The 9982-nt window shown below is 41.9% G+C and overlaps 1 protein-coding gene across 2 annotated transcripts in view; it reads left to right on the forward strand.

Moving 5' to 3' along the window:
* CDK13 (cyclin dependent kinase 13) overlaps positions 1–9982 on the forward strand; it is a 92724-nt gene that overhangs the window by 47049 nt on the left and 35693 nt on the right. For both annotated transcript variants that reach the window (XM_073630527.1, XM_073630529.1), the window contains 2 exons: positions 825–995; positions 4071–4260. In XM_073630527.1, coding sequence (XP_073486628.1) covers positions 825–995; positions 4071–4260 — 361 coding nt within the window. The remainder of the gene's footprint in view (positions 1–824; positions 996–4070; positions 4261–9982) is intronic.

Below are 9982 nucleotides of genomic sequence, written 5' to 3' on the forward strand. Positions count from 1 at the left end.
CCAGGGAAGTAGCATTATGAGAAAATGAAGTCTGTTATGACGGCCTCCAATATCCATGTCACATTTCCTTTTTCGCGTGCAACTTTCATTAACTGAACTGAAAATGTAATATGTGTTGATGATTTATTTCAGAAGCAAGTCAAAGTCATGGTAACCTCCTGGAAAAAAAAAATATAAACTAAGAATTTTTAAATTGCCCAGTGTCTGAAAATCACTTTTAGGGAATCACTTTAGGACCGTGTTAAACCCATTGTCAGGATGTAACACAGTGCCAATTGGATGACTCCACCCCCAAATGGCACATTTTTTTTTTTTCTGCAAATAAACAGTATGCACATTTTATTATTTTTAGGTAGACTAAAGTTTAGTACAGACTGACTTTTTTTTTTTTTTTCCCCATTCAATCCAACGGGCTAAAACTGTAGAGCTCGGGAGGAGATCCTGTACTAACAATCCAATGTTAGTACAGTGACCTCCCTGCTGAGCTATTGTGTTCTGGTGGGGGGTGCTGACCCCCTGTCAGAAAACACCGGTCAGCCCTCTCAGCCATTGGTTGAAAGGGCTGATCAGATGCCAATCAGCAGACCTTTTTCGGTTATTCCCCTTCGATAGAAGCCGGACCCTCGGGCCAGATGTCGACCGGTTTCTATTCAACCGACTAATGCCACCCAATATTTGGCCTGTGTGTGTGTGTGAGCTTTAGCCTTAAAGGCAAAGAGTTGTTTAGGCATGGCTAAAAGGACTGAAGTGATGCAATCTGCTTATTGTATAACTTATAGTAACTGTTTCCTCCTGCTTTGTCATAAAAAAACAAAAAACAAAAGGAGAAATGGTGGCTTTGAAGAAAGTGCGCTTGGACAATGAGAAGGAAGGTTTCCCCATCACAGCTATCAGAGAAATTAAGATCCTTCGTCAGCTAAACCACCAGAGCATTATTAACATGAAGGAAATAGTCACAGACAAAGAAGATGCGGTAGACTTTAAGAAAGATAAAGGTAATGCTGTTTGTTTATATTCGTATATGCTGTTTATATACAAATTCATGGGCATTCCTTTCATTTTTTTTATTTTATTTTTTTTTATCTTACTTTGACACATTTCACAGAGAAACACCACTGAAAAATGAGCCAATACAACCTGAATAGTTTGAAGTGATTGATTTTTCAGAAGGCGTTGCTTGTTTCACACATTGCTAATGATTAGTTACTGGGCAAGCAAATTTTATTAGATTTTAATGTACATTACTTAAAATAAAACCCATTTAAAGCTGAGCTCTGGATAACAGAATTAGCAGATCTAAAGCTCTGTCTCGGACCTCATGTAATAAAGCAAAAACAACTTTCCTTGAAACTGTAAAATATTAAATTGAAAGGTCCTAACATGATGACGGCGAATAATTGCCTTGATGGTGTTCTGAAAGGCACAGAACACCATTGCTACACCCTGTTTACCTTCTGTATGGCAGGCACATTGAGCAGCCGGGCACAATGCTATTTCTGTAAAGATAGGTTAGAGGGCAGTAGATTGAGAGAGAAGTAGGTGAGAGTCGAAGACAGGCATAACGCAACTGTTCTGCCTTTTTCTTTACTGGCAAGATCCAGTTTACATGAATCTGGCAGCGTAAAAAAATCCATAGAACAGCAGCGTTTTTGTGTGGGAATGATTAGAATGGTCTGATGCCACTGTTTGTGTCAGCATTGCAGGCACAGTGGGCTGAAGAGCAAAAGAGAGAGATATGTGGGCAGGCGAGTAGTCAGAACACTACAAGGCACTGGGGTAGATTTACTTACACTGGTGCAGTCCGAATCGGATGCAGCTGTGCATTGTAGCCAATCAGCTTTTAACTTCAGTTTTTTTTAATTGAAGGTTTGGAAATGGAACTTGGAAGCTGATTGGTTTCTATGCAGAGTTGCACCAGATTTTGCACTCTCCAGCTTTAGTAAATACCTTCCACTGACAGCTAAGCAGTGGTTTTGCTGTTCACCCTGTATGCTTCTTTTTCTGTTAGTGCCACAATTCAAATATCTGAGATTTGAAAATTCAGCTTTCAGTTTCTCGTTTAAGGCTGGGTTTGCACATATGCAGCCGCAGGTTTGTGCCTGGGATCCGTGTGTCTCTTCGCTGGTTCAGGTGCAATTCAAGTCTGAATTTTTGCCTGAATTCGCACCTAAACTGGACCCAAACACGCACTGGACCCATTTTCAATCTGGATCGTGGCTTCCCCGATCATGTGTGAACCATTTCCATTGAGAGTCGGTCACACTTGCCTGTCATGCGAATTGGATGCAGCGAAATCCGCATCCAATTCGCATGTGTGTGAACCCAGCTTTAAGAGGCTCACAAATCGTGAATTATTTAGGAGACAAGTAATGTTTTGTATACTCAGAAATGCATAAACTAAAGACCTACTGTAAGTAATCCTAATACTGTGCAAATAAAAGCAACACACCTGCTGGGATCTACTTAAAGGAAGCTTGCACTGAGAAAATATAGAGGCTTCTATTGTAACTCTATTTTTGAAAACGCAACCTGCTTGGCTGTCCTGCTCCCTAGAGGCTTTAATGCAGATCAGCAGTTTCTAAATCATTGACACAGAACAAGCAATGCAGCTTATGAAGTTAAAGTACTGAGATCAGATAAAGCAAAATAATAAAATTTGATATTTCCTCCTTTCCAACTGGTTTCCACCAAGGAAGGGGTTAATGTTGAGACTGAGCACTGACTTCATATGCTGACTGGAGTGTTGCACTCTCTATTGTTTCACCCCATATAATGTTGAGGAAGCATCCCCTTGCTGCTGCTTCTGCATTGCTAAGAGCCACAAGCTGTCTGGGTGGCCTCTTCATCGGATGAGCTTACCACTGAGGAGTCAGTCTTCTGCCATTACTTCCAAATTGTTGCAGTATGCACCACTGTGAAGTTCATCCCAATGCTTCCATCAGTGCTATTCTCAATCTAGGATCTTTTTAAAGCCCTTAAGACCACCTGTGGGTGGGTGTGACTATCGCAACCACCCTCAATAGTGTGAACCTAGCCTTATACATTCTCTATGGCTTCATGTACACTGCTGCTGGTAAACGGACGTTTAGGAGCAGTTGGGTTTTTTTTTTTCAGCTGCCCCTGAACTCTCACTGTTATCTTATCAGTACGTGTACACAGGGTTGTTTCTAGGCAGTTGAGTTTAGAAGAATTTTTTGTAAAGCAAAAAAAAAATGCGTTTAGGACGGATGTATAGAGGCATTTGAAATACCAAATGCCTTTAAACGCGGTAACTCGCGTTTAGCCGCATTTTCGATTACAGGTGTTTTTCATGGAGATACATTTTTAACTATTTGAAAAAATAATAATTTAAAAACACTCCTAAATGCAAGCGTGGCTAAACGCGGCAAAGCGGATGTTTTTATCTGTTAAGTTAAATCGTTCATGGGAGGTTTTAAAACGTCCCGTGTACATTAAGGCCAAGTTCTACCAGGTGAATATTGGGACTTCTTCTGATGCCAACTTCAGGCATAAAGTCCTTCAGCCAGCCTTGAGCTGAATTTTCTTGGGTCTGTTGGCATTTGTTTGCTGTGTGCTTACCCCTTAGCAAAACTGATTTGGACATTCCAGAGGTGAAAGACTTGCTTTGTCCCTCAATGGACAAGAAGAAAAAAGGAATTTTGAACTCGCAGTAAAATCCTGTTGTTGGATTTCATTGACTTCATTTGCTACAAAACTTGAAGCATGCTGGTAAAAGGAGGGGTTATCCAGGGCTGGCCTACAGCTTTTTTTTTCCAGTTTGCAATCATCCTGTGAGCAGCAGATTAAAATTGAATATTTTCTGTGTCCCTCAATGGAATCATAAGAAACAGATTTTACGGTCAGTACATAACTTCTATTTTTCTGAGAAGATGAGCAATAGCAGCCTCGGTAATTCTCTCACTACAAGTTTCCTTCAAGTGCTCTCCCTCTGTCAAAACCTTAGCTAGAATAATTTGTTGAGTCATGGCAGAAAGTAAATGCCAGGTTTCACTTGAGTTTTATAAATGGCCTTTTTAGTGTAATAAGAAAATGATTTTTTATGCTTGCAGGAGCTTTTTATTTGGTGTTTGAATATATGGATCACGACTTGATGGGTCTGCTGGAATCAGGATTAGTGCACTTCAATGAACTTCACATAAAGTCTTTTATGAAGCAACTTATGGAAGGTTTGGACTACTGTCATAAGAAGAACTTTTTGCACAGGGATATTAAATGCTCAAATATTCTACTAAATAACAGGTGTGTATTGTTTGTGATTTCTATATTTTATATATAATATTTTTTTTTGTTTTCAAAAGGTTTTTATTGAGATTATTGAAAAGAAAACCTGTACATATCAGGTATCATTAGGAACAATGTCCTACAATGACATATGATAAACATACAATGTCAAATCTAGAATGTACATTCACAGTGAAATCAGTATGAAGAACCTATCATAACACAAATAAGTTGAGTTACATTCTGTATCGGTAAAAGGTCAAATTTAGCTAATTAAACATAATAAAACCAGAGGGGAGGGGACCAATAGTAAATTATAAGGAAAGAAAAGAAAAAACTCAAGGGAAAAAGGTAAAGACATAAAATTATACAAAGAAAAAGAAATAGAGAGATCAGGAATAAAGCGTAGCATAGTCATGTATAATGTTACAATATCAGTCATTTAGCCTGAACAAGAACCAAGGGTTCCATTTAATATCGAAGATAGGTATGGAATCATGAAGGGTGTGAAAGATCTTTTCAGTTTCCTTAATAGAATCTATACGAGCAATAATTTGTGCAAAAGGTATTGAGGGAGATTTCCAGTGAAGAGCAATACACCAGAGCGTAGCAATACATATTGAGTGGACTAACCGCAGCTGGGGTTTGGTGATCTTAGGCACATCTTGAAATAGGATGCAATGTTGGAATGTAAGATTGATAGGGTTTCCCACTAATCTGTCTATCAGTTTAAGAACCTCCGTCCATGTGGGCTGTAATTTTTCACATTCCCAGAAAATGTGTAGGTAGGTGCCTAATTGGGTACAACCCCTAAAGCATTGGGGAGAAGATTGTGGGTAGATTTTTTGGATGCGTGTAGGGGTATAATACCATCTCGTCATGAGTTTGATGGCTGTTTCCTTTATGGAGAGGGATTTCGAGCTTTTACAAATGTTCGTCCATCCCCTGTCCCAGTCAATGGTGTTTTGATCAAGAGCCAAATCATGTTCCCATTGGGATCTGTATTTCAGGGGGGGAGAATCTTCCACTGCGACCAGGGAGCTATGGATCTGTGAGATAAGGCCTTTTTGGCGAGGAGCAGTATGACACAAATCCTCATATAGTGTCGAGTGATCTGAGGGGGGGGTGGGATAGTGTTTTTGAAAGAAATGTCTTATTTGGAGAAAGTGATAGAATTCCCTATCCGGGATAAGATGACGAGATTTGAGGGACTCAAATGAGGTGAATTTAGAGTTTATCAAGAAGTCTTTTAAGGTGATAAGGTTGTGTTGGGTCCATATCTCAAATACTTCCGGATGGGAGAAGGCAGTTGGGAATCTTGGGTCTCCTATATAGGATGCCCCTAGGGATGGATGAGAGATGAGGTTGTATTTGTCTTTGTACCTGTTCCAGAGAGCTAAGCTGACCTTGACTATTAGGTTTTTGTTAGAAACTTCTGTGAGTAGGGGGCCGGAAGACCACATCAGGCCCGGTAAGTATAATGGGGAGATAGAGTCTTGTTCGAATTTTACCCAAGGGACCTTGGAATCTCTGATGTTCCACTGAGCTTGTTGTGCAAGTCTACAAGCAATATAATAATGCCAGATGCGGGGGACTCCCAAGCCTCCACTTTTAGAGGAACGGTAGAGAACCTCTTTCGCAAATCTAGGTGCCTTACTTTGCCAAATGAATTTGTTCATAAATGTTTGAATAGTGTGGAGATAAGATTTAGACACTCTGATGGGGAGGGAACGAAAGAGATACAACAATCTGGGAAGTATCACCATTCTCAGAGCTGTGATTCTGCCCAGGAAGGATATACACAGCTGAGACCAGGAGTGGAGCGTTTTCTTCAGTTTAGATATCATGGGGGGGTAATTGTAGTCAAAGAGTTTGCTGAGGTCTCCTGCCAGATCAATGCCCAGATATGATAGAGACGATTCTTTCCATACGAAATGGAAAGTCTGTTTGAATTGTTGTAATTCTGTTGGGGAAAAGCCCAGTGGGAGGGCGATAGATTTCGAGACATTGACCCTGAGGCCGGAGACCCCAGCAAAATAAGATAGCGTTTGGAGTAGGTTCGGTATGGAAATGTGGGGGTTTGTTAGAAATAGAAGGACGTCGTCTGCGTACATACAGAACTTATAAGACGAGGGGCCCTTGGTGTAACCTGAGATGTTTTGATTGTTCAGAATCGCTATGGCCAGGGGTTCCAGGGCAAGGGCAAAGATTAGGGGGGAAAGTGGGCAACCCTGGCGTGTGCCTCTACCTATAGGGAAGAACTCAGAGTTACAACCAGGGATTTTAATGCGGGTTTTTGGGTTTGCATATAGGGCAGAGAATCCTTGTAAAAATTCATCACGGAATCCCATACGTTGAAGGAGTGAATTAAGATATTTCCAGGAAACACTATCGAACGCCTTGTGTATGTCCAGGCCAAGAAGAAATAATTTACGGGAATTTAAATTGGAGTCTTGGATAATGTTAGTGGCTAGTCTAATGTTATCTGTTATAAATCTGTGTGGGATGAATCCTGACTGGAAGGGTGAGATAAGGGTTGAAATTATAGAAGCTAATCTGTCTGCGAGTATTCTGCTAAAGATCTTTACGTCAATGTTCATAACTGAAATCGGCCTATAATTTTGTGGGAGTAAATGATTTTTATTGGGTTTGGGGATTAGGGACATATTTGCCAGCAACATTTCTTCAGGGAAGTCACCTCCTTGTAGGATCCAATTAAATAATTGAACTAGGCTGGGGGAGAGTAAGGGAGCAAATTTTTTGTAATAGATGGCTGAAAATCCATCAGGGCCTGGCGCAGAGCCTGATCTTAGGGATTTAATGACATTGAGAACCTCTGAGGTGGTGACAGGGGCATTGAGCTTCTCCACTTGTGAGGCAGAGAGAGAGGGGATGTGCAGATCCTGAAACCATGCGTCATCCGCTGGGGAAGGGTGATTGGGGTTCGGAGAGAGAAGGGAGGAGTAAAATTGTTCAAATATACGGAGTACTTCCTTGGGGTGAGAGGTGGGATGGCCTGTACTAGAAGAGAGTTTATATACATGTGTGGGTCGGGTTGACTGATTTAGTTTTCTGGCGAATAAGGTGGAGGAGGTATTATTATGCAATAGGATTTTAGCTTTGGACCAACGGAGTTCTTTTTCAATTTTGGAGGATAGGAGGGAATCTAGGTCAAGGCGTTTTTGGTCTATTGTTTTTCTAGTAGATTCTAAGCCTAGCTTTTCCGTGTCTTTGTATATGCGATCTAGCTCAGTGGTGAGGGTCAAAATCCTTTGTCTGTGATTCTTATTGTGGGAGGAGGCTATACTGATTAATTTACCCCTTATAACGGCTTTATGGGCAGTCCATAAAATAGAGGGGGGGGTGTCTGGGAGGGCATTAAGGGAGAAGTATTCCTCAATGGATTTAGCAGTGTCAGATTCGACTAGGATATCTGACAGCAAAGCTTCATTCAGTCTCCAAATATAAGGTGTTGGGGCCAAACCAATAAATTCAGTAGTAAAAGAAGTCACCTGGTGGTCAGACCAAACACACGGATAAATCATTGCTTTGTTGGAATTCGCCAAAATTATCGGGGTGGTGTATATGTAGTCTAATCTAGCGTAACTCTTGTGGGGATGAGAGTAAAAAGTGAACTCCTTATGACTGGTATTATGGGCTCTCCAAGTATCGACCAGCTGGTGTTCCAAGAGGCCTTGGGTGAGAGATCTGGGGAATGCTTTTGAAATCATGGTGGAAGCAGATCTATCCAGCGTGGGGTTGGCCACCAGGTTGAAGTCTCCCCCTATTATAATATGAGGAGAGTTCAGGCTGGTCAGTTTGTCAAAGAAAATTTTAAAAAAGGAGGAGGGAGCATCGTTAGGGGCGTAAACACTAGCAATAGTGATTTCCTTATTATGTAGTAAACCTTTTATAATCACAAATCTGCTTTCCTTGTCCTTGAAGCATTGTGTAACCTCAATGGGAAGGGAAGCATGCAAGAAGATGGCGGCACCCCTGCTTTTGGATGAATATAGGGTATAGAATGATTGCGGATAGTTTCTATGGAAGTATTTAGGGTGTGAGAAATGGGCAAAATGAGTTTCCTGTAACAGGAGAATTTTAGCACCAATCTTCCCATACATATCGAAGGCTTTGCGTCTCTTCATAGGGGAATTAAATCCCTTCACGTTATGTGAGATACATGTAATGGTCATTTTCAATAATTAGGGTCCTATTTCGAGTATGAGGGCTAAGGAGAAACCCTCCTAGGAGGCAGTAGTGTAGATTTAGATTAGGGGGGAGCTCATCCAGCAGGGGTACCACCACACATCCACACCGCCAACCATACGCCCCAAAGGCACGCATAGAAGGTAGCAGAACAACAAAAGCAGTATCAGTGGATCCATAGAGGAGCCATAGGTTTTGAAAGAGGTTCAGGTTGTGACTTGTCAGACTAGCTAAAAAATAAAAATTAATATCATCTAAAAACCCAAAAATCAGAAAAAGAGAAAACAAATAACAAAAATGATGTAGAAAAAGGGACATGGAAGACCACATCTAACCTGGGTCAGGTAGAGTAATAAAAAAAAAAAAAAAAGGGTACTCTTCCTGACACAAAAATCAGTAACTTGCGAGACAACTAGGTCTCGATCCCAGCGAAACTGTGAGAAAAAAAAAAACTTCTCTTGCTGGGAGGGGAACACATCGAACAGCTCCAAGGGACAGTCGCGCTAAAAGTGCGTAGTAAATTTGGTGCAGGATGATCAGAACTTATGTGAGGTAGCAGTTCATCAGCGTAGTGGAGCAATGGGATTCTCTCCGATGTCATATCGAATCCTTCTCCTGTCTCTTCTGGGTGGTGGTGTTTGCCAGATTGGTGCTTGGCGAGGTGTAGAAGGAGGGCGTCTGATTGCAGCAGCGTCTAGGAGACCCAGTTTCACTAGAATTTCATGGCCTTCATGTAGAGTGGTAGCAGAAAGAGTGGTGCCATTATGAGGGACCTGCAGTTTAAATGGGAATCCCCACCGATATCGAATGTGCGCAGATTGAAGTGCAGTGGTGATTTCTTTTAGGCCTCTTCTTCTGTCCAGGGTCGTCGGAGAAATGTCCGGGTATATCTGGATAAGATGGTCATCCAGCGTTATCCGTGGTTTGTTTCGGGCGGCTCTTAGGATTTCCTCCTTGATGAGAAAGTCCTTCATGCATAGGACGATATCCCTGGGAGGTTTATCGTCCGGGGGTTTCGGGCGTAGGGCTCTGTGAATACGGTCACATTTAAAAGCAGCAGAGTCCCGGTCAGGCAGGAGTGACTTAAAGAGTCTGATAACAGTTGGTATCAGGTCAGTCTCGGACTCCGGGATGCCTCGTAGACGCAGATTATTGCGCCTATTTCTGTTGTCGAGGTCCTCGACTTGCGTTTGGATGGCTGACAGGGCCAGGGTCAGGGATTCATGTTCTCGACTTAGGTCGTTGTATGCTAAAGCTAGCTCGTCATGTTTAGTTTCCAGGAGCTCAGTACGTGAGCCTAAGGCCGCGATTTCCTGGGATAATGTGTGGGAAGTCTTATGTAGCTCAGTTTGGAATTTTGATGCCAGTCTGGTATACATGGCTTCTAGGCTTACATCCAAATCCGCTTTAGAGAGAGCAGTGGGGGACTCACCCGTCGAAATGACCGAGGGAGAGGAACTCGGTCGAGGCGAAGAGGCTGGAGTAGGAGGTTTTCCTTTACAGGCGGCGCCATCTTGAGACATGCTGAGTG

Source organism: Aquarana catesbeiana, linkage group LG05 (genome assembly GCF_042186555.1).
Source record: "Aquarana catesbeiana isolate 2022-GZ linkage group LG05, ASM4218655v1, whole genome shotgun sequence".
In the NCBI taxonomy this organism is placed as follows: Eukaryota; Metazoa; Chordata; class Amphibia; order Anura; family Ranidae; genus Aquarana; species Aquarana catesbeiana.